Raw genomic sequence first — 26542 nt, 5'->3', positions numbered from 1 at the left:
CTCCAAACGCTATCATTCATAATCTCCACCACCTCCTCTAGCCCACCTGGGTTCTTGCTAACCTTTGCGAACTTTGACCTTACCACACAACCCTTTGCCAGCCATCATATTTGTCTCTTTGTGTCCTTTGTTGCCCTTCTCTCCTCCCCATTCTCCCCCTTCACTATATATGGCAGATTAATGACAGCTAATAATATCTGATGTTCCTGGACATTGCGTCCGGTAATGAGATGCATTCCCAATGGGTAGGCAAGGTGTCACCACTAACAAATTCACCATTGCTGTGCGCAATTAGCCTGTAAAAAGGGTGGAAAAATACACTAAATCAGTATCGGCCAAGATGGATGAAGTGTGCTGAAAGAAAAATACCCCTTTGTTGCCAAAAACCCAGCATTGAAGAAGAGAGGGGGAGCGAGAAAAATGTCTCTTTTCCTCCTCCACATCTTTCTCCTGCAGGAGATGTGGACAGGTTACCTTTATGGAAACATTATTCCTTGACTGCTCCCTGGCAGGAGTTCATTACAGCTCAGCCCAACGTTGAAATATTCTCCGCAAAATGTCAGCATATGTAAATGAGGACTCAGCACTCATTCGCATGTCATGTTTTGTTAAAAGTTGTTGCAACCTCTCTTTGCTCGTTATTTCTGCCTTTCCTTTCCCCATTCTTCCTCATCAACAAGAATTCCGTCTACTTCCGAAACGATAGATGTCCGCTAAAAAAGGACGGAAAGGAAAATGTCTACTGGTGTATTTGTACAGTACTGATGATCCCTGGCGGCCATTTTTGATTTAATAAAGTATTAAATATTTTCAGTTTAAAATAAGACATGAAAGAGTTGTTGTCTCTTTAAAAAAAAAAAAAAAGTTAAATCTGAGACCAAATAATCGATTTTCTGTGTTATGTGGCTGTATTTATATCTGTACTAGTAGGCCATATTAAATCATGTTCAACAGTATTGATCCCTCAGGGCAGTTTAAATATTAGTGAGCATTAAATCAATATCAATGCAGGCTGTTGTTACACACTAAAAGGACGCTGGCATGATTCAACATTTATGCAAAACAACAGCTAAACTCTGGCATAATGTCTTGGCTGGTGCCATCCTCACTGTACAGGCCCTGTGGCTACTCCAAATGATGAGAATGGATAGAGCTTCCATTCACAACCATCCATGTGCGCCCAGTAGCTTAAAGCATCAACTAGTTGCCCAGTCATTCCCCAATGTGACAGCTAGCTGCAGTCAGAGCAAGCGTCTAACGCTACGCTAATGCTGAAACACCACCCACTTCTTTGCTGTGAACTTGCGCGATATCAGTGCTGATCAGCACCAGAATAAAAACTCTTTTTCTTACAAATCTGCGCGTGACGCTGGCTTAGATGGAGGGCAATATGGTAAATAATTTCCCACTTTTTTGGCGTCTTGTAGGGGGGGTGCTCAATTTATGCTACTATGCATGCATGAATGCATTGACTTCTCAGCGTTGCACTGTTAAAAATTCATTTTATGCAAGGGTACAGTTTGAAGTTGCCAACTAGTTCACCTAGAGCTGTAAGAAAAGGGGATTTAGTGCATTGCGCCGCTGAAAAGAAAACTGCAGTACTCCCATATTCAACAGCCAGCTCCCTGCTCTGTTCTGTGCCCCTACTTTACCCGTATGCACAGGCTGGATCTGTGGGGGCTCTATCAGCAGCCTGATGAAAATTACATTCACACCCGCGCCATTCCTGCCTATACAGTCTACATTATGCAACAGATGAGCATTGGGGCCATGGTGTCTAAGTTTGATAGCATTTCTTAAGCAGGATCAGACTGGAAGCGCGGGAGGAGTGTTGGCAGTGATGTGAATTTGATGAGTTCAACAGTAAAAATATTCACTTTTCACGTATAATGAGTATGACAAACAGGTCGGCGCTGGGTAGACTTTTCGAGTAGACTTTTCAGGGGGTGAATCTTCTTTGCAATATCATTATGTGGGGTAAAATTGATATAAAAATGAACTTTTTGGAATAATTGACTCTGTGCTCATAAGGAGAGGGGATCCCGTCATTTGTTATGAGCCAAATGTATGCTACAATATAGGAAATCCAGTTAGAAGAAAAGTGATGAGTTTCAGGAAGGCACTGAAATCTACATGCAAATGCATAATAATCACACATCTACAATATTGCAGTGTTAAGAAAAAAAATACCTTGGATTCAATTATCATGTGGGCTGGAATAATCATAATGTTATTGGAAACTCAATTATGGAGGCAAGCCATGTCTGGAAATTAGCTGAACTTAGCTAAGGCAAGTCAGCCCCTTGAATTCATCAAGTATGGATTATCACAATATTACATGTTCACTTTGATTCTGCTGTCCAAAGACAAACATTCACAGTCACTGCTGCATAGTCCCTACGTTTGTTTTATTCATGAACTGCGCTCTGATCTATTATACATACAAAACTGATTCTATGCTGATCGCCCCAGGCTAAGAGGCTCAGACATAGAATTAATTATATTATATACACATGCATGATAATTGTGTACGATTCGGTCAAACACAGAGGTATTTCTCTATGTGTGATTACCATTGTTGCTTCACCGGCAATTATTTTCATTATTGTTGCTAATATTGTTAATGTTATTGTTTTCTCATTACAGCATTTCTCTGGGGCTTATTTTTAAGTTATTAGAATGTATGTGACCGCTACTCTGGAATAAATCATGGCATTGGCTGACGAGGCCCATGACATTAATACATAAACTGCATGCTCATATAGCAAGAAAATGACTTTGAAATTAAACACCAGGCTAGCACAGGTCAGGCACAGGAAATAGAGATAAGGGTGCTAATTCATTAAAAAATATTAATGAAATATCCCCCTCTACACAGCATGCATGGAGACAACCATACTTTTGAATATTGCAACATTAAAAGCATTTCCTCTGGCTGATATGAACAGTAGATCTATCTTTATTATTAATAAGTTGATACTTTTAGCCTGTTTTCCACGCCTGAACGTGATTGAAAATATCATTTCCATTTGGTACTGGGAGCATCATGCATGGTTTTGTTATCAAATTCCAACACACACTGTGAGGTGATCCCAGCCCAAGATTGTCCAAAGACATTTACAATAAATACATCGGCTTTATGCAGATATGAAAAAAAAGGTCAATTGCATGCCTGGGTAGCATTTCTAATAACCATATTTAGGCCTGGACCATGAAAAAAAAGGTGCAAGGAACTTTATTGATATTTGCATAGATTCATCCACAATGTGAGAGCATTAGAAGGTCATAAAGAAGACAAAGGATCTTGTAGCACAAGAGGAAATTCCCTTCATTTTAAATGATCAGGGATGTTAGACGAATTATGCTAGTCCTATAATTTCTTCTTTTTTTTTTCTGTTGGCCAGCATCGAGGATTCTTGTCATTTGTGCGTTCCTGTCCTTGTGTGCATATCAGTGTGTATGCTTCTGTCAACTTTGAGAGTTCCTTTCAGTTCACTCTGTCACCAGCCTTACCCCCGTTCCCTCTGCACCACTGCTTGCCATGGCTGAGCTGGGGAACATGCAGCCTCGCTTCGAGACGACTTCAATCCCCTATTATCAGGAGAGCGCACATTGCCGCTCACAAGGGTTTAATTTATTTGTGCCTGTTTCAGCCCAAGATTAAAGTTTAATTGGCGCTGACTGGCAGCTCCCAAGTTTTGACTAATTCTCCTTATCGGGAATCCTTACCGAGTAGCTGTGGGCAATGTGAGGCCTGCCTGCCTGCTTGCCTGCCTGTGTGCATGGCAGCGGTGCCCCCCTCCTCCTCCCCCCCACACACACATTCAACATAGTAATCCTTTATTTTAATTAGTCGATATATTGAGTACCTGTGACTTTGTGTTTATTTGAGTTGTGCGTTTTCTACTCGTGTGAGCTAGTGCGAAACCAATTATGTGCATTTGGGATTTTTAAATATGTGTGTGTGTGTGTGTGTTTGCATGGTATTACGTGTGTTTGCTCCATTACTCCTTGGCAAGGCCCCTAAAAGCTTTTGAATTGTTGGGTAATAAGACACGCATCATATTATTTAGTCCGGACTTAATAATTGATTTGTAAAGGTGTAACCATTGTACTCTGTACACAGACCACTCGTGTTTCCGAAACACAGCCTGAGCCTTTGTGATACATGCACATGTAAGCATTAGCAGGAACCACGTCTATGTTGGGAAACAGGATGGGAAGAAATGCTAGTTAAAAAATCAACTTTTTTGTGGGTTGAATCTGCCTATATGCCGCCCCATTTTCCATGAATCATTTCGGCATAAATCATTGCTGTGTCTTACCACAGAAGGATTGCATTTCCATAAATGCGTGTTTATGCCAGAGAAATACAAGCGTAAATAACACTGATAATCTCAGTCTGTGTTTGATCAGCCAAATCTGAGTCTCAGGGTGCAATCATTTGTGACCTGTAATATTAGCGGCAGCTATTAAAAGCTGTAGAGGATTTGCAAAGCTTCATTTAGTCAGTCGGGGAGATGTGCGTGAAATAGAGTTCCTTTGGTCGTAACTAATGTCTCTAATTCTAATGAGCAGAGCTTCTGTGTTGCAGCTACATGCTCCTAAACTGGGAAGCACTGGATTAAGAGAGTTCTCATGAGGGCAAATGGACCCTAGTTCAAAGTCATCAGCTTTGATCATGCGTGCAGATGTACAAACTGGCATAAAAGCCTGTTTCAAATCCCTCTGCTGATGTACTATGCATGCTTAAACCACGCATACTCCCTTTCATCCTACAGATTTGAGACACATTTGAATGTATGACCCTGACTTTTTTCCAACATTTGATAATTTGTCAGTGTTCCCCCATAAAAGGTTTGGATGCAACCCTACCAAAACCTACTTAGTACCACCCTTTATCCTGTATTAAATTACAGTTGTTTTAGAGGCTTTAATAAATAAACGATTTCAAAGAGAAAAAATAGAAAAAGAGCAGAGAAGAGAGTAAACAGACATCTATGCTGGGAATTGAGGACTGAAAAGAAAAAGTCAGGAAGGAAGGAGGGGCTGACGCAACTTCGGAGAGTGGATTGGAATAAAAATTAGTGACACACGTAAACAGAAGAAGAAGGAAAAAAAGGAGGAGGAGGAGGGTGGGGGTGACTGGGCCAGGCAGGCCGGCTGGAAACAGTTTCTCATTCGGCAGAGCAAATCTGGGATAACGCCAAAACTCACAGGTAGCATGAGTGCTGTGTCCAGCTGGAGATGGCAGGTTCCCCTGTAGTACCAATAATGACTTAATATACAATCTCTGGCTACATTAGCACATTTCCAGGTTGGGCTTGGCTGTGTGAGCAGACATACCACCACTGATTAGATGTATGCGGTAGAACAGAGCACACAGTGGAAACAGCTCCTTGCTCCTTTATACATATGTGACTTCAGCTTCAACTTCTGTTGATAGAAATCTTAAAAATTCAAAAAAGAAGGAGAAAAATTTTAAATAGATATTCCACCTTCTGCAGCTCTCCCCTCCCTGTTGTAAGCCCAGGTGTCAGGGGGCATATTGTGCTTCCTACACACCAAAAAAACAGGTGAAAGTCTTCTTGTTCCTGCTACGGTCTGCAAAGAAGTGTGATTAGCCAAAGTCTCCCATAGCCCAGGTCTTCTAAACCCTGTAAACAGAGCAAAGAAGAGCTGCAGGAGTCTAGTCCCCTGCACTTGCATGTGATGAAAGGTTGTTATGGATTTTTATTTGGTTCAGTAATGCCAAAAAAAACATGTTGCCAAGCAATGTACATAATCAATTTATCACAGGTAAGTCTGTCTCACAGAAGCTCTTTCATGACCTTTCGTCTTTTCAAAACTTGAGAAAAAAACAGTACAACGTTCAGGAGATACATTTATTATTTTCCTTGCCAGACGTTGATGAGACTATCAATTTTACTCTCATCTGTTTCTTATGTATGAAGCTGCAGTTTGACTTGCTTAGCACTTGTCCAAAAGCAATGGAGTTTTTGAAAAAAGGCACACTAGTGAGATTTAGAGGTGGTTCTGGGTGGATGTTTGTTATCCGGTGAGCTGTTTAGCTAATCTAACCACATGTTTAAAGGGTTAGCTAAGGACAATACTATCACTATACTATACAACACGTCAAACTACAGTTTGTATTATGATACTTTCCCTGGTGTCGTATAAATCATAAAATCAATGCCTAGACACCATAACAAAACATTTTTTTTTCTAATTTGGGTTTCCTGTCAATCAAAATGTAAAACTAGGAAGAAGCAGTACAAGGATGAAAAACTGAGAGATAACTTCTTTAGTGATTCTGCTCTGATGTTATCTTATTGAAAGAGACAGCAAGCTTGTTGAAGTGTAGAAGAAGATACTTGTGAATGATGTTTTGTAGTTGGTGTGGTGTTTGCTGAAGTGGCCCTGTAGCATCACACACGTCCTCACAGGCAAAACAGAGAGGGCCAGGACACACATGCACTGACAAACACTCACTCACACACACACACGGATACACGCTCCTCCTTGAACTTGGTGAGACTTTTCGCTGGGAGTCATTATTTGGAACAGAGGGGAATGGAGTGTGTCTACCATGCACGTGTGTGTTTGGAAGTCAAGGGTGGAAGTGTGAAGGGCTGTCAGCTTGCTGAGATGGGGGCGGTTGTCCCTAATGAATCCCCCAGGCCTGAGGGTCCTTTTATTGACGGCTGCTAATTTCACCTGACACTGCTGAGCCGCTGCTGAGCACGGCCTCGCAACCAATCGGCATGCATCAGTCTCAATCAGAAAGGAGATGCCCCCTTTCTGGTGGTCACGTGCACGCTCACGCACAGACATGAACACTTTATACCGGGTCAGGGCTGCTATCAGGGTTCCCACATCGCCCGTCCCCAAGGAGAGCACCTGATCCTGACCAGGAGGAAGGTTTTTACTGAGTCTACCTCCACCTGACCTCTAGGTGCTAAAGACTGTTCTGACTTTGTTGTCACATCTGTCACACCTGAGGAAGAGGGCTAGCCGCTCTGGAGAAACACACTAATACAACACTCAGGGCCTCTTCTCTTCTCTTAGTAAAAACCCTTGACGAAACACTTGGCTTATTGCCATCTTTGCACACTCAATGAAAAGTGTTCTAAGACGCGGTTTGCACCACCTGACGAGCGGCAGACTAGATTCCTCTTGAGCTGAAGTCAAGCAGCACCAAACAAACAGCACCCAGCAGACACAGATCGTGTCACGCTTTTGAGCTTGAGCACTTTGGAAGCACTTCCAAATAACCAGGATTTCCTATAAAAAGAGTGTATGAATCCATGTTATATGTTAATTTATTTCTTTTATTAGCTCAAAGTCTGATATGTGCATGCTTACTTCAGCATTCAGACGGTGTCAGTAACTTGGCTGGAGAACTCTCGCATATAACACAGATGCATGATGGCAGTCTCTGCTGGTCATCTGTGCAGCAATAACTCCACAAACATCTCTTTAATTCAGAAATCTGACAAATGCACAACCATCGTCTGCCTTCATCATCCTCCCACTGGTCCTTTTATTTGGGCTTTTTTTTCCAAGGTCGTTACTCCGGGGCACGAAAAAAAAAAAGCTTCTTTCTGCCATCCACTGTCGAGTTATGATGAACAAATCGTAAGGCAAGAGTTGTTTACAGGAGAAACAAAAAAACAAGAAACAATGTTGAAAAATGGGCTCCGCAGTTAGCTTTTGCGAAACAATTAATGTTGCTTGTGGTGGGCAAAAGCGCTCGGGGCCAAAACCCATCTCTCGTTCTCCTCAGCTTGTGTATGTAGTTGACGTTGTGGGTTTCTCACTGTGTCAAGATAGAACATATTCAAATGTGTATTGCTATTAAATGTTAATTTGCACAACAGATGAATGTCAAGTACAGCACTTTATCAAGAAAATGCCCCTTTGTTTCAGCATGCAAAGAGCCGGGCTTCCACCAAGTCGAATGAGCTCTTGATTTTGGCATTAAAGAAAAACTTATCATATTTCTTTCCGAGCTTTGAAAAGTTTGTTCTTGTTTTTCCACCTAGCTTCACATTTGGAAGCGGTTGATGTTTTGTTCAGCTTGACAGCAGAAAGCTTTTAATGCAACTTATTTAAATAAAAGCTCTTTTTCTTTCAGCGGTGATCAAAACACTCATTTCTCTACTTCTGCTACACTGTACCGCGATGAGAAATGAATCTGAGCGAACAGCTTGAGCTGTCCGCAGACACAAAGTGGCTAATATGCTCGCTCTGTGCGGAGTGAGGTGTCTTGATGAGAGCCTTTATTGGAAAAATGTCTTTAAGCACTAAAGATAGCACTTTTTATCGCAGCTAGCTTAGTGTGTTGATAGATGGAGATTATCAGTGGCAACGGAGAGTTGTGCCTCTCAACACTTGAGTGAGAATTTTAAATCCAAACTCAAACAGCGTTTGATTCCTTAATGCCTCATGTATCTTCAGCTAAAGAGTAGGTTAAACAATACTCTTACTGTTGCTTTTTTGAGAGAAAGGTTTGGCTACTACGCCCGCGCCTTCATCCTTTTTATATTACTCTACAGTTTTGTTCATGAATCCCTAGAAATGATGTTGGTGTGTCATATTAGGCTATGTGGGCTGTTTTATTCATACGTCATTCTTAAAATTATTAAAAAACGGTCTCGACCAGAGCTTGAGCTTTTGTTCCCTGTCTGTACTGTAGCTAAACCACAAAGCAATGTCCAGAGGTGAGTCAGCCCCGCTCTCTTTCATCTACACATGCACTAAAGCGCCCCTGTCAGAAGTGCTCTCAGTGCATACACACCTGACACCTTCTCCCAGCCGCGATGAAGACACACAGCACGCTCGCACTCCAGATGCTGATGCGGAGACACAAAGAAAGGAAACAGCCTTCTGTGCCTCACACCCAAAGCTTGAGCTGATGTTGCTTGACACAGTCAAAACAAAGCTCGGTGTTCCTTCACCGCTACGTTAAGCATCGAGGATGGTGTGTCAGACCTTACCTGCTTCCTGTTTAAAGGCTCCATGGAAACACGTAGTGACGAAGCCACCTGGTCAGTGTCAGCAGAAGTCAGTATGAGACAGATAACAGGGGAAGGGGAAATGGGGAATAAAGGAACACCAGATCCTCATACCGTTTCCCTTTAGTGAACCGCTGTCTGTATTTACCAGCATTACTTTGATCTAAAGCAGCACCATGCTGTATGTTGTCGGTCCCTGCTAGATTTTTCCACAATGCTGCTCTTTGGACTTAATTTAGACAATATGGCATTGTACTAAACCCTCACATGGAGTGTTAATCACCCTGGATTAAAGTGCTTCTGGGACACATGTGAGAGGTAATTCTCAGAAATATTTCTCTGATAATGAACCTGTTTCTTATTTTTTATTTTATTTTTTGAGCTCTAGTGTTGTCAGATGTAGCACATTGAGGCTAGAGAAACACAAGATGCCTCCGGGGGATTTTCTTTAAGCTGCTTGTGCATTTTAAGAAGTTACATACATAAAATGTATTCCTAGTGTCAGCCTATTATTTATTGATAACTAAAGCTGTCCCATGTATTCATATTTTGTATTTTGTAAGCTTGATAATAATAATAATAACAATGATAATAATAGATTCGGGAACATAATCTAGAAATTGTGGCTGATTTAAATGACAGTTGATTATGTAACGTGTCACTCTGTGCTTTTGAAGAAAGTGAAATATTGTACAATAGATACACAAGTTCTCCCAGAGTGACTCCAGTGGTGCTGTTCTTTGGCTGAATCCAACAACTGGGGAAATCCCAATGATCAAGTCTAAAAAGCTGCTAGCTGATTTGCAGTATCTGCAATTAATTTACTTCCATTTTTGTGAAAAACTGTAAACAATCACGGTGATAAAAGTAGGGCACTGCAGCACAAGTGCAACGCAGAAGGAGAAGCAGAACGCGCACATGTTTTTTTTTCAGCCTTCCCCCAAATTGAGGCCACACTTTTAAGGTCAGCAGAGTGCGAGGAAGTGCAGCGGGTTGCAGAATGTTGCTGGCACTTAGCTTGGCGCACTTCTGAACCTCGTAGACGTCTGTGGCAAGGTCACCGCAGGAAGCATAAATGGGAGTTGATGGCTCCGTTGTTCCGTGTCATCCGACGTGCTCGCCACCATATTTTTTTTTCAGGGACGGCACTACTGAGCGCAGCTGACGTCGTATGTGAAGAAAGGAGGAAGGCGATGTTGAAAACGTGTGCGTGTGTGTGTAGGGGGGGGCAAAAAATAGAGCCGAGGTTGATGTTATTAAGACACAAGCTTCAGTTAGCCCACACAATGTGACGATGGGAAATAATTGAGGCATCTCCCATTTTAAACCTGAGACAGCTTTTCACGCTAGCCTTCACAAACACACATCCTTGAGCCTTACGCCGTGCGAGTGCAAGTTTTTCAAATCTCCCCTTTCAAATGCAAAGGGATAATGGAAGCTGGTGATGCGAGGGCCAGAGTTGTCCTGATTCTCCGCTCATCCTTTTTCTACTAGAGACTTTCTTTCTTTTCTTTTTTTTACTTTGGGAATGCATTGTTTTACTGCAAATTATAACCATAAAAAAGCCTCTGATCCCCCATTCTGTTAAATTAATAGAATTACGCAAAAAATGTAATGATAGCAATTAAGTCTTGAAAATGCAAATTTTATAGTCAAGGACGATTACCTCATTTATAGCATGTGCTGGAATGATGCCAGACGAAGGTAATTTAGATCCGGGTTGCTCACGGTTACATCATGATGAATATGAGGCGAATGGGGCCTCATCGCGTACCTCCAGTCACCCAACTCTCAATCAAACGAAGAGGCGGCGGGTGGGGGAGTTCTAGGGGATGAGGCGTACGTATGCTGTTAGGGACAGCTCTCCCCCAAGAAAGAAAGACATACATCAGGAGTAAATGGGACTGAAGGAGGTTATTCTACAGGTATTTCTCAAAGATTTTTTTTATGTCTGTGTGTGTGTCTGTGGCATTTAAAAGGGCACTACGCACTGACCATAGGTTTTAAAGTGTCTGCTCTTGACTTCCGTGACTTTACAAATATTATGCATTCCAGCAACTTCCCACCAAGAGAAACAGTAATGCACTTTACAACCAATCTTGACATTTTAGACCAGGCTTTGATGGAAGCATCTCAGATGACAGCAAATGTCCTGTTAACCTCATAACGTTTATTGTCCCAGATTAAAAAGTCACATCAAAAGTCCGCTCACAAATGACATTTAAATGCACAGGTTTTTGAACGATAACTGCATTTGGCTGAGCAAAATACTCACATTAGTTAATTATTCGAGAAGGCACCTGTGAATGGCATGAATCTTTTATGGTGTGTGCGGGTGGGAGGGTGGGGGGGTCTGCCTGGTGTCACGATCTCTAATAGCTTAACATTTCACTTTAGCACTCCCTCGCTAGGGCAGTATAACCCAGGTCTGCCCTAATCAAAAAAATGCTTTACATGCTAGAGTGTGATGCTAACTTGAGTCCAAATCATGGGTGCTATTTTTGTTGTTGTTGTTTTTTTTAATAAATCCTGAATTACTGTCTGTCTGCCACTGCTTTAATCACTGTGGAGGATAACTGATCGCCATGAAAATCAAGAAAAAGATCATTTTGCTTTGGTGGTTTCAGTCGTATTTTCAAATATACTGATTTAGTTTGAGATCACCTCTAGGGAGAGACAATAGGGTAAAAAAAAAAGAAAAACGCCAAGATAAAATAAGAGAAATAGCACAAATATCCCTCCTGTTTCTTTTAAAACTGGAAAGCCATTTAACTAACATTTCACCCAGGCCTGGCTATTACACAGTCTATTGACACACATTGCACCCGGGCTGGACTCATTCTCAACCCCATCCATCGGTCACACAGAATGTCCCCTGGTAGGCAGAGGCCTGCGACGTTAATGGAAATGGGGCGATGCTGGGAGCATAGAGCCTGGAGAAGCCTGGATGATCCCTCAGGCCATGGCTGCCACGGGATGAAATAGAGAGACTATTACAGCAGAGTTGTAAAGCCCCACACGCTCCACGCACTATCATAATAGAATATTGATTCTATCAGATGCCAGGCCCCAGCCTGTCCCCGCAATGAAGAAAAGAGCACTAAAGGTCACTGTGCAAAAGAACAGTGTGGGGGAAGAGAGACAGAAGAGCAGAGAGGCAGAGTGGACAGGAAAGAACGAGTGGACTGCTGCTGATGCGATGCTGCATTTGTCCAATAACAGAACTTATAATGCTGGAGGCTCCGAGCTATAACTGTTCGAAAAAAGTGTAACGGCAAATATATATATATATATATTGTTCCCAAGCATGTATGAATAAAGTTAAATAAATCTGAACTTCATTTCTGTTGTTCAATTAAACTTCTTTTTCCACTATTTTTTACTTTTTTTTTGCATTGCTGCATCTGTCTCCACAGCCATAAGTAACAGGGAAGCAATTTCAACCATTAATTGTTGATCAAGGCGGTTGGGAAAAGCGCCAAAGGAAAAGGATGACAAATAAGCGCCCACCACGCGAACAGCAGTACAAATTACACCACAAGCAGGAGACGTTTATGCTTGATTGGAGCAATTTAATGTTTTCTTACAAAAAAAAGCCCACAAATCCTGGGAGGACAGTTAAGGAAATGACTTTTTAATCATCCAAGGAGCCGCTGCGCCTTGTATCTCCTGATGGCCCCATATTGAAGACTTGAAGCCATTAGGAGAAGGACTTCATTGGTAGAAGCTGTTGTTAGCAACAGTTGGGCTTTTTAGGGATGAACTAGTCCAAACTGAAGAGCGCCTGGGATGAAACACTGGAAACATCTGATGTGCATTTCTTTTTTTCTTTATAAATAATGGTTTTAAAAATTCTGTTCTTTGTTCAGGCCGCTTGCTGCGTACATACGCGTCGATAATATATGTTTTATAAGATTCGACACAGCTGCAAATCTACTCCCATTAAATTATAATTTATGGAGTATAGATTTAATTGGGCTCTAAGGCTTTTAGGAGAAACCCAAAACACAGTTTTACTAAAACAGCACAAAGTTTTGCACCCTGCCTACAACCATCCCACTCTGTAACTCTGCGAGTCAGGAGAGGCATATGCTTAACAGTGCCACTGTGCATTAGGAGATTGACTAATCTTTGCTGTGACATTATGGCCTGTATACAAACTTCATGATGAATTCTGTTTTTCCTGGCCCTTGGAAAATATATTCATGAAATTTCAATGTCCGATGAGACAAGTCATCTTTTAACCAGAGCTTGACTGTGACATTCCATTCCTCATTTCTTTACCAGGCAAGGCTTTATTTTAGTCAAATAAATATCCATTTGTCTTGCTGTATTTCTTTTTTTCCTTCTCCCCAATTCACAGACGTCCCCGGTAATTGAACAGTAGTTGTTGTCGAGAGGCCCCAGCAAATGAAACTGCCATTGTAGCATCAAAAATAATCAATTTGATGAGTCTTGTATATACTCCCATACTAAGTAATGCGATATTGATTTGCCACTCTGATGTAGTACTCCTCTCCTGCACCAGAATGATTATTGGCTTTTGACAAATTCCAGCACAATCTTTTATTCCCGCCCTCCTCGCTCTGCCCAGCCACCTCCTTTGTCTCAAAGTCCTCGGCACCAGTGCTACACGGCAGCCTGTCTTTCCGTGTGTTTGTAGCACACTCGGACAATAAAAGACGACTTCCTTTATTTCTTCTATCCTTTATTGCTAAACAACAGTGGGAATACAATTTGACCCAATCAGTCTGCATCAAACCATTTTACACGCAGCTCAATTTGCATCTAAAAGACATCCAATTTCATCTCCTTTGCTTTCCTTCACCTTCGCACACAAGCCTGCACGCACACACGCGCACCTTTAAGTTATTATGTTTCACAGTGTTGTGAGGTATTGTGGATGGTAGCTCTGAAAAACTAATACATTATTTAAATCCAAATCACCCTCCCCTGTCCAGCTACGTTATGGATGACAATAATGCTGCCAGCCCACAATTCACTGCCGCCACACCCCCACCTCTCTTTGCGCACTCTTTCTTTTACTCTTCACAACTTCTTGTGATGCCCCCCCCCCCCCCCCCTTCCTGAATCAAAGGGATGCCAAGGACCGAGACAGTCATATAGAAGGAGTGATGGCTGGGCAGTGAAATGAGCGGATAAGAGCTGATAGATGGACGAGGAAGGGGATTGATGGCATTCAGGTGCGGAGAGGTGAAGGAGGGAAGGAAAATGATAGATGAGCGATGGGTGCTGGGGTGGAGGGTTGAAGAGGGTGTGTGTGTTGGGGAAAGATGAAAAGATGGCAAGCCTCAACGCCAGGTCAGTCTGTATTGATTAATGTGTACATAATAAAGAAAGTGAGACACCTGGGTGAGGCCACGGTTCACTCGGTGTCTGCTTTAACAAGAAGTGTACTGTATGCGTGTGCGAGCGCGCGTTTAAGATCTGAGACCGCTAAATATGCCGATGCCTGCATTTTACTCCCAGAAATGCCAAAGGGTGTCTACAGAAATGAATAAATGAACAAGTACAGTATCTGTGCGTGTGCACCTGGGCATGCGTCTTTTTGTGTGGCGCATTTAGCTGTGTGCGTGTGTGTGTTCGTGCATGCTGCAGGCTGCATTCCCTATGCGCTGTGCATGAAAACACTTCACACACATGCACACACGCATACAACAAGGGCCTGCTCATGGAAAAATCAATTTGATGGTGATAGAAATATGCTTGAATTTGATAGATTGATCTGAGCTCCACAGAGAATCTGTCCGAAGCCAAATAATGGTTAGGAGCCAGTGACCTCGAGATCTCTGCAGAAAACAATAATTATGACCACACTGTATATGCCTGGAATAAGCATAAAGGCGTGAAAGATGAACACTAATGTTACAAATATTGTGTTTCAGCATAAAACAAAAACCTGGAACTTTCAACAATAATTGCATTCACACTGTCAACACTTCTGTTTTCTTCTCAAATATGTGTCTTCTGGTACGCATCATTTACCCTAGTTAACTATTTCCTGGCCACCTAATGATTCTCACTAAACTTGGTCACTTAAAGACAACAAACCCTGGTTACTGTAGTAAACTTAGAGTGCTGTGAGTACTTTTCGAATGCATAAATTCGTAGGCGGACGTCAATAGATTATACAAATATTGCCTAAAGTAAAATGTTTTACAGAGGTATCAATAATGAACACACATGAAACAAATAAAACACAAAAACCACACAAAAGCCTGAACAGATGAGTTTTAAGCTCCTATAGAGTCAGGGGTGAGAAGAATGGATGGTAAGCCGGTTTGGACTGTACAGTATCCTCAGTTTTTAGACGGGTAAGTGCAATCACAAGAATGGCTCTGAGCATAAATAAAGATATAAAAAGAATTAAGAACCAAAACAAAATAAAAGACAAATATTATTTTATAGATTAAACTAAACTGAAAAAATAAATGTCACAAAACCCAGATTCAAATGCATCATGTTCAGCATGCAGACATTTATGGTAATGCCTGTGTCCAACTTCTTCTTGGCAAATGCATTAACTGAGGCGAGTAAGACAGACTGATGGTGTGAAGCCAAAGCATGCTGGAGGTCCTGTGGGTAGCACAGAATTAACTGGTCCAGCCCTATTGTCAGGAACAGCCTAATGAAAATAAAGTTTCTCAAATATATTCTGCCATTTTTTTTTCCAATTATGTTACAGGAGCCAAAGGTTTTCCATATGAAAAACATTTCCAGGCTCAGACTGAGTCCTTTAAGTGTTTTGGTGGAGAATATGATATTAAATTGCCCAAGTCTAATTTTTTAAGTAGCTGTTCATAATTGCAAATGAAAAAATATGCTAACATGTGACCTGGTCTTTTTCTCTCAAGGCTGGATCTGCCAACAGAGAAATCTTAATATTACCTACCAAGCCTAACATCAGCACAGCCACTTTTTGAGTGATGAGTCTCCTACAGGAACCAACAGCTGTATGTGCAAATCATGCATATAAATCAATTACCGGGGCCCTATGTACTTTAAATGCACCCATTAATTAAGCAATGTCAGACACAATGAACCGTGAAGTTCATTACATTTTTAGCATTCAAACCCAGGATTATTTGAAGAGTGCATGAGAGAGAGGGAGATGGGTTTACCTAATGATTAGCCCCATAGCTCAATGTCGGGCAGACGCCAGCGGAAATTTCAGGAAAGCTGTTGCAAGAGGAGACAGAACAGCAGTGAGCTGTCTCAGCAATCTACAAAACATGAAAGGGTTGATCAAAAGGAAGCCGGGAACAACAACAACAACAACTATGAGCTGTGCCCACTTTTTAAACTTTCAGCTCCAAAGAGCTTGATGCAACCGCTTAAACAACAATAGATCATCCAGTAGACGGTCAAGCTGCTGGATTGGAAAGCTGGATTGGAAAGAGACATACTTTACAGCCTCTTTTCCATTTTCTGAAGCTGTGCAAGCATCGCTCTGCACAAATGAAACACAAGACATACAGCAGCAGTCACTTTAGAAAGTATTCATATACCTTAACTTTTGTTTTTAAAGAGTAAAACTGATATTTTTACTTACGGTGCACCCAAGAAACTATAATGATGCTAAAAATGATTCAAAATCTCTTAGTTTCCACACTTAGAAGCCCATTTGGTAACAAACACAGTCCTGCTGAGGTGATAGTGTAACGTATGAGCCAGATGATAATCACCAGATCTGGTCTCGGGAGTTCTGACCAAAATTTCTGACTGATCAAATATGCTGTCAGGTTTATTCACATGTGGTTTGGCAAACTACATGCAGACATATCAAGATAATTTATACACACACAGTAAATCATGCAATTGTGTTAAACTGAAGTACTTCATAGAAGCAGCAGAGTTGTCTTAATCGGGAAATTGAACAACACAAGGTTTCCTTTTAGGTTTCCTTATAGCTATGGAGACATCCAGGTGTCGTGTACCTGTAGCGTTTGTGAGTGCCTTGCGTGCATTTGTGTGTTTTTTGTGAACTGTGTTGCCAGGCTGTAGTTTGGTTCAAGTTGCTATGAGATGACAGCAGAAATGGTGGTAGTGGTGGTGGTGGTGGTGAGGGTGGGGGGGGAGCTCATAGAGAAGAATCTGGGCCCAGCTGCCTGGCATTAAGCAATGACCTCTGCATAATGAAAGATGGCAACAACATTTCCCACTCATTACAAGGTTCCACACTGTGACAAGATTTGCATATTCATATATTTTTCCCTTCACCACCCCACCTCCCCCCCCCCCTTTCTTTTTTTTTTCTTTCCCCCCCACTGCAAATTATTTTTCCTGTGAGCAGGACATCTGCCTCCCCGACACTGCTCTGGAAGAGGAAAAATAAATAAATATGTGTGTGTAGAGAGGCACATGATCTATCCAGATGCCACAGAAATATGGCACGATGTTGACATCGTCACATACCCCAACCGTGTGGATTTTCCACAGCTTAAGCACCAGGGAATCCTTTTCGGGGTCAGCGGAGAAGAATACAGCCTGAGCATAAAAACCTGACAGAGGTCTGGAGTGTATATCTGTTTTGCATAATATTGTTCTTCCACAGTGGCACGAATGCTGCCATCGCACTGGTGTTGAGGTTTTACGGAGACCCTACTAAATTCATTTGACAAGAGGATCAGCGGACTTGCTGCTAAAGCTAGATCGCTATGCCTTGTATCTGATTTGGCACAATCTAAAGCAGAGGGATGCTTTCTTTAAAAATAACACATGAAATAATAGATAAAATAACGTAGCACACCCTTCTGACTCTAATGGTGCACACTCTATAAAAAAGTTTTGGATTTTAAGAAGTGTGTGCCAAGCAGTGCAGAGAAATACAAGATTTGGATTAACACTCGATCACTCTCTATGGTCTCAGACCTTCTTAAGGTCCCAAAGCAACAAGCTCTTCCACTCTTTACAAGACATAATACAATTTCAATATCAAACAAAGCGATGCCATAAATGGGGTTGTGCAAATAGAGAATCCAGGCGTGTATGCCAAAGACTAAAGGTAGAAAATTCCTCATCAAAAGAAATGCTCGGTTGCCTTAAAAACAGGTTTGAAAAGAAGAAAAAAAAGTAGGAATTTGAATCCCTTTTATTTAGTTGAGCAACTTTAATTCAAATGAATCAGGCTGAGCTGCACCCGCCAACCCTGCCCGAAGAGTTGCCGATCTCAACGTGCAGCATAACGATCACGGCAGCACTTCTGAATAAAACTGTTTTATGTGAATACCTCAAGCTGAGGGCTACATAAATATAGAATTAGACAAAGTGTTATTTTTTCTTTTTATGTTTTATTTTCCCCCCTCTGTTCTCACTCTCCAGCAACATCCCCAGGTTGGGTTGGCTGCAAGCAGATGCAGGCACTTACTTCAAAAAGTTGCTGCTCCCTTATGATAGCACTGCAAAAAGGTTTTCTTTTAACTTAAATCAGCAAATGTGTGTAGCAGAGACCTAGCGGCGTGTTTCTCTCCCCTCAGAAATAATTGCTCCCAGGGATCAATTTGAAATTTAAATCGCTGTGAAACGGTGTTTGTCATTAGCAATCAAATATTTGAACCGCTGAAATACCTTTGCCCCCTCCGTTTCTGCACCCTCTGCCCCTAGTTGGGAAAAGAAAATACTGCACGGGGCTTTGTTTTGATGATTGCGAACAGAAAAAGGTGATGGAGCTCCCAGAGAACATCACACGAAAGAGAAAGGAGGACAAAGAAGAGTCATTCATCAAATTTTCTCTATTTATATATGAAAAAAGAGAATAACGTGCCGAAGCAAACGAGAAAACAGGTGAAATATGTCCATCATTTAGCTGCGATGACCTCAGACCAAGGTCATGTCACATATATACTATAGAACAAAGTAAGACAGAGGACACTGAGTAGGTCCGTGAAATGACGCAGGCAGCAAGGTAAGAAAATTAGAGAAAGAGCTTCCTGTCATCTCTGAAAAACAGCGTCTCTGTTTAATGTTCATTTCAGGGCTGATTGAATTGGTGGGTGTAGCACTGTCACCGTTAATGGAGCGATCTCTAATTAGCTCTGTAGGTTCTGGCTAGTGTCAAAGGCAGACAGAAGGGCAAGGTGCAACACTACTCTGACACATCCTGCGAATGCTGGAGGTACACTGTGATAAACAAATAGCTGACATTTGCATAAATTACAGATAACCTATCAACAAGTATGCCGATGTCTTCTAACTTCATTTTCTGTATTAAAAATGGACTTATGAGCCTTAAAGTGCTTTCATTATTCTCCCTCTTTTATAGGGATGGAGAGGCCTCTTGTATGTGTGTGTGTGTCCATACGCACTGTGCACCGGGCCATAGGGGCAGGGCTGTGATGGTTTAAACATGGAGGTGAGGAGCAACTTCAAGGCAAAAGTAAGGTGTGTTCGCGATAATGATGGGCCGCAAACGGGCGCTATCGCCATTCAGCAAGACCCAGAAGTTGATCTATAATGGCTGCCCATAAAGGAGAATCATCATCAATGAAAATGACAGGTTATTAAGATCCGATTTTAGGGGGGTGGCAGGGGGTGCTATGGCTTTAGTATGATAGGTTAGCTATCTATAAAACCTTTAAAGCCTGGCCCTCAATGACAGCAGTCCCGATCCTCATCTCCCTCCACCCTGTGCAGAGACACATGCTAATAAGCTCACAACCTTTAATTAAGCAATATGTGTAAGTAGGCGGCCATTACAGTCTGATTTGTGAGCCACTTCATTACACTAAGCACCGGCTAGCAGACACATATTCAATACAAATCAAGCTGGCCTGAATATTATCCTGCTTAATGTGGGGCCAATATTGATATTTTATCACTCGTGTTCTGATTAGTGACTTTAAGAATCTTCATATTTCATTGTGTTGAGGCAGTCCCCAGCACTTAACAACCTGTATCCATTAGAAGTGGTGGTGAAGTATTTATTTGCTTTATTAGGTCACAGATGGCTTATCAGTTCACATACACCATTTATGTTTACTTGCACAGGGTCTCAAGAGTGAAAAGTACAGTGCATTTCTCACTGTGATTCTTTGAAGTACTACACAATACACAGAACAGGGGGATGTTTTTTGTAACTACTAAAAAACAAACAGGTGATGAGAGCTGTTGTCAGATTAATAAACGCTGATTTTAACACAAAGAGCAGGAAAAGTAACATTCAGAATGCATAACTTCTGCAGTGCATTGCTAAATGATCAATAAGAGGACTCAGTGTTTATTCTCTCTTCCATCTGGTGTCATTGATTGAGGTCTTGTAGTGCAAAACTGGAGTCACACCTGTTTCCTCCTATTGGCTCAACACGATGGGACCCTAAGGGCAATGAAACGACTGATAAAACTGTGTCAATAACAGGTAGGTTTGCACAAGCAAGAGAGTCAAACGTGTGTGAGGTGACTGGGACGACTGAATGTGCTGTAGTTGTGTGCTCTGAGTGTGACGAGCTAACTGTGAAAAACATATTTTTGTTACAGTGATAGAAATAACAGAGAGAGACACTCACGCCAGAATCGTTTCTTTCGTTTCCGTAGCTGGAGAGCGTCGCCTCCTTTGTCCTCCCTCTGTTTGTCAGAGCTCTGAGCCGGGCAGGACACCGTGCTGGATGCGTTGTCGAGGCCTTCTATGTCACCCATCACCTTCAGAAAAAGAAAAAAAAACTCACCCAAAGCATGCTTAAATCAGCCAGGTAGCATAAACGAGAAAAGGTGACAAAAAAGAAATGAACAGCACAACAATGATAAACCCGACTGTTTCAGGAGCCCCCGCGGCCTGTAAACGTATCAAGCGTCACAAAGTGCAGGTTGAACTTGGATGACAGTGACTGAGATTGGCAGAAGAACTGCGATTTTCCTCGAGGCCTGCGAATAGTGTTGTCATGCACAGTCTCTTCCTCTGTCCCCGTGCTTAGAGTGAAGTTGGAGGAGAAGCAGAAATGGAGACTTTATATGACACACTACCTCTCGTCCCAGAGGGGAAACGGCTCTCACAACTCTGGGTTGGCCTACTTATATACAGTGATAGGAAATATAACTTAAATCTCACTGGTATAAGCAATTACAGAATGATGAACCACACATTTGTCAAAAAAAAAGGCATATAAAAGAAGAGAATAATGTTTATCAGGTTGTGCTATACATCAAGTGGTCAGGCTGAAAATGCAGGCTGGCACAAAAGCACCCTATACATGAAACCAGTCTATATATTCAAAGTTTAGTTTTGCAAGTGTTGACAAAAAATGTTTTCTTTTCTATTATTTATTTCATTTTAGCTCATTTTATTTTTTTATTTTTTCTAAAATTAGTATAAACTTGCTTGACAATTGCCTGTGGTGTACTTCAGGGAAGTCCTCCTATTAAACAGATATGACTGCCAGGGAGGCATTAATCTCCTCATGCAACATATAGTACATAGCCAAGGACATTCCCCTCCCTAATTCTTTTCCTCTGCCTCTCGTAGACACACGCGGCACATGAAACGACATCACACACACGCACGCACACAGAGAGCGCGCTCACTTCCTGTAAAAATCAAATTCATATTTCTGAGGGCTGCCGATGACCTCACGGCAAATGAAGCGCAGGTCTTCAGCTCCACAGCGGCAATCAAACATGCAGCAGAGTAATTACAAAAGAGGGGTAGGAGGGAGAATTGATGTGGTTTGTCAATTAATGTTGCTGCAAGGTGTTTTTTCAAAAGGTTAACTTCTTCATATTGTCTGCATGTTAAATTAGGTCAATATTGGTCCGGTGAAGAGTCGTCGTGTGCAGAAGGACAGTGGACTGAGCTGTGGGAAGGAAAACACACACACACACGCACACACACACACACAAACAGCTCTGTTAATGAGAGATGGTATATAATGATTATTATGAAACCTCTTCCCAACTTTGCATTGCTCTGCATCATTATTATCATATTTGTTTGCTTTGTCACTGTACTTGTAAAACTCCATAAGTCCAGCTGGGAAGGTAAACTAATAAATGTTATGGAGTTGAAACCGTATGTGTCTAAACTGCATAGCTTTGGTTTCTACAAACAGTTAAGTGCATTCCCAGAACAGGGAGAGAGAGAGAGGGGAGGGGAAAAAAAGCACAGCTGAAATTGCAGAAAAAAAAGTGTTTTTATTTATACAAGTCGCTGGAGATGCTCATCATCAGCGTTTTTTCCGAGCCATAAATAATTTGCAGAGAGAGGTAATATTCAAGCTGGCAGAGCCTTAGTTGTGCATCTTTAATGGAAGTTTTACAGAAGCTGAGCCAGTTCTTGCATATGCTGCTGCCTCCCATATGGAGGAAAGGAGACAAAAGGAGCACAGTTGGCTTGTCCTATCTTTTTATAAGTCCATCGACACTTAAATGTTAGCCCCGGAGAAAAAACGACACAGGGGGACATAAACCCACTGTGGTTTTAGGAGGGAAGATAATGACTTTGCCTGCATTAATTTCTTCATCAGCCATCTTGTTTCTCCAGACAGAGTGGTTATGAGTCCTTCTCTGAAGGTCCTAGGTTATATAGATGCATTTCCCTGCATAATTTTGGCCCTAACAGTTGTTGTCAGCAGTGCGTTTTGTGAGTCGGCAGCTGTGGAACATCTGTTTATAGGTAATGAGTGTTTGAAAAGCTACACCTCACTTTACCTTTAATGTCTTTTATTGGAGCACACTGATGGGAACGTAGCTTAAACTTTTTCTATTGTTGTGATTCAGCGAGAAGATTCCTTCAACATGGTCCATATTACAGACACCTGCCTTGGGCAACAAACTGAACGAGAGCATATGATGGATCATTAATATTAACTTTCTTTAAACAGAATTCAATATGCAAGTCAATAAAGACTTGAGCATCAGTTAATTTTTACGACGCACCCACGATTTCAGCTTTCCTCCGTTTGGTCCTACGTGTCACCGAGGACGGAAACAGAGGAAAGAAAAGAACGGAGCTGTTTCAACAGTAGCTGAATAAACAACAGAAATAGGTTAGTTTCTCGTGACTCTCGCTCAGAAGTTCATTTTACAGCAAATCAAACAGTACACACCTAACTGTTTTGCTCCTTCCAAACTGTGTCTTACAGTGTCTATAGCTCAGGGCACTTCTTCTGGGACTTGCTTTTTAAAATGTGCATTTAGGCAAATCTTGAGTGTATATGTGTTGCGTTATGCAAAGCTACAGGCCCCTCGAGCTGTGGTCATGTTAGGCTAAGGGCGGAACAAGTCCTCCAGGGCACCGATGTCCAGGACGCTGCCTGAAAAAACAAAGGTTTTTAAAGGAAATGAGGCATCAGTCAATATTTCCACAATAAATGGAAACAGACTCCTTAAGTAGTAAGATTAGCTTTTAAGCTAACTGAGGCGGAGAATCGAGTACTGTCAGTACACAGTTTAATTAAGATAAATGCTTTTGTCACTGGTTGTGAAAATTTCACAAATAAAGAATCCATGCAACTGTAGTGTAACCACATCATCACATCTCAAAACATGTTTTTTACATAAAAAAACATGTTTTGAGATGTTTTATATATATATATATATATATATATATATATATATATATATATATATATGTATATATATATATATATATATATATATATATATATAATTTGTGCTGTTCTCATCTCTCAGCAGCAGTCACCTTACATTTTAAAGCCATTTTGTATATAGGACCCGGCTGCAGTGTGTATATCACTGCCAGAATTACATAAAGCACTAATAAAATCAGCTCAAGTGTTCTTCCAAGTGCTGGGGATGCCCTTTGGAGATTCTTAGATCTTGCCCTATACATAAAACCAGTCTATATATCCAGGGGATTAGTTTTGCATATGTAAAGAGGGGATCTGTTCTGAAAAGCAAAAGGAAGCGACAAAGTACTCTATTGGCAACTCCGCACATCGGCACTATCATACCCACCACTGGCGGGTGAAAGAGGATGCCATCAGCATGTCTTGCTGCTGGGGGTCCTTTGCCTGTGAAGTTGCAAGGAACAGACAGCAATACCCACGGGACATTGTGTGTGTGTGTGTGTGTGTGTGTGTGTGTGTGTGTGTGTGTGTGTGTGTGTGTGTGTGTGTGTGTGTGTGTGTAAGAGAGAGAGAAAAGGGATCAACAGAAAGATTATGAACAGCATGTGTCTGTGTGTGCATGTGTGTGTGTCTGTGCATGAGTGCGAGCCTGTTTTCCTGTTTTTCTGTGACACCTATCTTTCACTTACGGTGGCTTCTCTGACACTTCCTGCACTGTTTAAAGAATAGCATGTTGCCAGGTTGGGAATGAATTCTGTTTCTCTGAGTGAGCTAAGGCTGTGTCTGCCAAGGTTATTGGTGTAGTAAATTTGTGTGTTTATGCGAAGGGAGAGCGCTGAAGGTTTTGTGTGAACACTATAACTTATTTTTTTCACAGACAGAAAGGATATGTGAGCGGTGTGTGCGCGGTTTTGTTGTTTGAAAAATCCTCCCAGATGTCTCATCTGCTATGCACAGGTCTAGAGGCTACGCACACACAAACAGACAGACAGTGTGACACCAGTAATAGATATATCATGCCATGTGTTTATTCACATAAGCGCTCCATCATTCAAATTATGATTGAGAGCTATTAGCGCACAACAGAGCCTCAGAGCTAATTGTTAGTGCGTATGACACCCTCTATCCTCACTCTGTTGACATTCAAAATATTAATTTTGTTGGGACGATCCAGGTTGTGAGGGGAGTGACAGAATGATTGAGGAAAGGAAAACATTCTTGCCACAGCAGCAGTCGTTAGGAAGTCCTACTTTTAATTAGGCAACAAGCTATGAATCAGCCGGTTACTCTGGCCTGTCTCTCTTACAAGTGCTTAGAGGACAGCAATCAATATTTTCCAATGTCACCGTGAGTCGTGACTTAAACCGATGTCCGGGACTTTATACAGAGCAGATCTTTGCACCCCAAAAATTCTAAATGATTGTTACCCACACACACGGAGACAGAGGAAATTGTTTTGTCGGCTAAATTTCGGCTTGTAGTTACGCTCACATGTTGAACTCAGTCATGATTTGTTTCTCGAAGCAAATCCTGTCATTTTCTGTTTGAAAAGAAGAAAGAATTTCAAATCTGCTTTAGCCCAAGGATAACAACAAAAAGAAAAGAATCATAGTTATTCACCCTTTCAGGCCACAGAGCTGTACTGTTGCCTCTCATTGTGCTGAAAGTAGAATAAAGAAATAGTTGCTGCATCCACTTCTGTCCTTTCCCATTCTTACTCTATTCAGAGGGAATAAACCAAGTGATGCAAGGGCCAGTGAAACAATCACACCCTCTGTCTTCTTCTTGCTCTCTCTTGCCCTCTTCCTTTAATTTCAACGTCAGTAAGTATTAAAAGAAAGAGTGAGGGAATAAGATAAAACAAACTAAAATGGTCTCAAACTGAATAAATATACAGATAAGCTTTATTAATATGATCTACATTAACAGATTTCTCTTTTAGTATGACGTAAATCCCAGCAACTCCACATCAAATCAAACACCCGTTGTCATGACGCCTTGTGAATAGGGGAGCAGCCAAAGGTAGCTTTTTGTTTATTTACTGCTGATCTGAATGTAGATGAAGCAAAAAGCTTCAATTTTCAGGGAATACACAACTCTGTTTTTTTTAAATGATACAATTGTCTCATGTTTTGTCATTTGTACACCATCTGAAATTCTATCGCATTAGACCTTTAATTTGAATTGAAGTAAATCTTTGAACAAACAGGACAGAGCAACAGAAGAGGGAGCCCTGTTTCAGGTTTTAAAGGCATATAAATTCAGATCCAGTATAGATCACTATACAGTTTCATTTTGGAGCAAAGCAGGAAGCAACGTCTTCCAACAACAGACTCTTTTTTCCTTCTTGTTTCACATTTGCATAAATTGGAGACATGCAAATAAATTAAGACTTCAGTGTCATCTCCATTGATATCTCACCTCTATGATGGCTCCATCTGACTGTCGAAGAAAGTGCCTGTATATTTGTTTAAGCCCGCTGAGGTGCAGTGTGTAGACTGCCACGTGGGTGCTGGTCTCACCCTCTGGCATGTGCGCACCATCCCTATGGGACTCATCGCTGGGCGCTGCAGAGTCTGACACGGGGTCCTCCGTTGTTAAGATATAGTCATACACGGCCACCTTTGAGAGGGAGATAAGAACATAAAGGCCAGCTAACAGCAGGAACACATGAGAAGATATAAAAACACAAAACAAATATGAACGCCGTTGTGTTAAACAGGAGCTAACAGAGTGCATGAGTACCACGTGGCATGTAAAGAGACCAGTTGTTTCTCTGTGTGTCCATATGCACATATTAGGGATTACACACCTGTAATGTACTGCCCTTCCCTATTAGGGTGAGGCATGGGGAGCAAGCGGCGCGTGTAACATGTTATGTAGGTCATGTAACTTGAAGTCATCCATGTGTGAAGATCATGGAAGCTCTCTTCCTCTCCGAGAGTGTCTGCTGGTAAAGTCTTGAACGTGTAATGGTCACAGATTGTA

At 41.6% G+C, this 26542-nt stretch overlaps 1 protein-coding gene across 1 annotated transcript in view; it reads right to left on the bottom strand.

The window, feature by feature from the left end:
- Positions 1 to 20189: 20189 nt before the first annotated feature.
- Positions 20190 to 26542, bottom strand: part of ofcc1 (orofacial cleft 1 candidate 1) — a 77081-nt gene continuing 70728 nt past the window's right edge. The window contains exons 22-24 of the mRNA XM_082547155.1: positions 25976 to 26176; positions 20540 to 20672; positions 20190 to 20349 (exon numbers count right to left, since the gene is read on the bottom strand). Of these exons, the coding sequence (XP_082403281.1) occupies positions 20276 to 20349; positions 20540 to 20672; positions 25976 to 26176 (408 nt within the window). The 3' untranslated portion in view covers positions 20190 to 20275. The remainder of the gene's footprint in view (positions 20350 to 20539; positions 20673 to 25975; positions 26177 to 26542) is intronic.

This window comes from Aulonocara stuartgranti (genome assembly GCF_965226115.1).
Source record: "Aulonocara stuartgranti genome assembly, chromosome: 9".
Taxonomy (NCBI): Eukaryota; Metazoa; Chordata; class Actinopteri; order Cichliformes; family Cichlidae; genus Aulonocara; species Aulonocara stuartgranti.
This window is presented reverse-complemented; position numbering and strand designations above follow the sequence as displayed.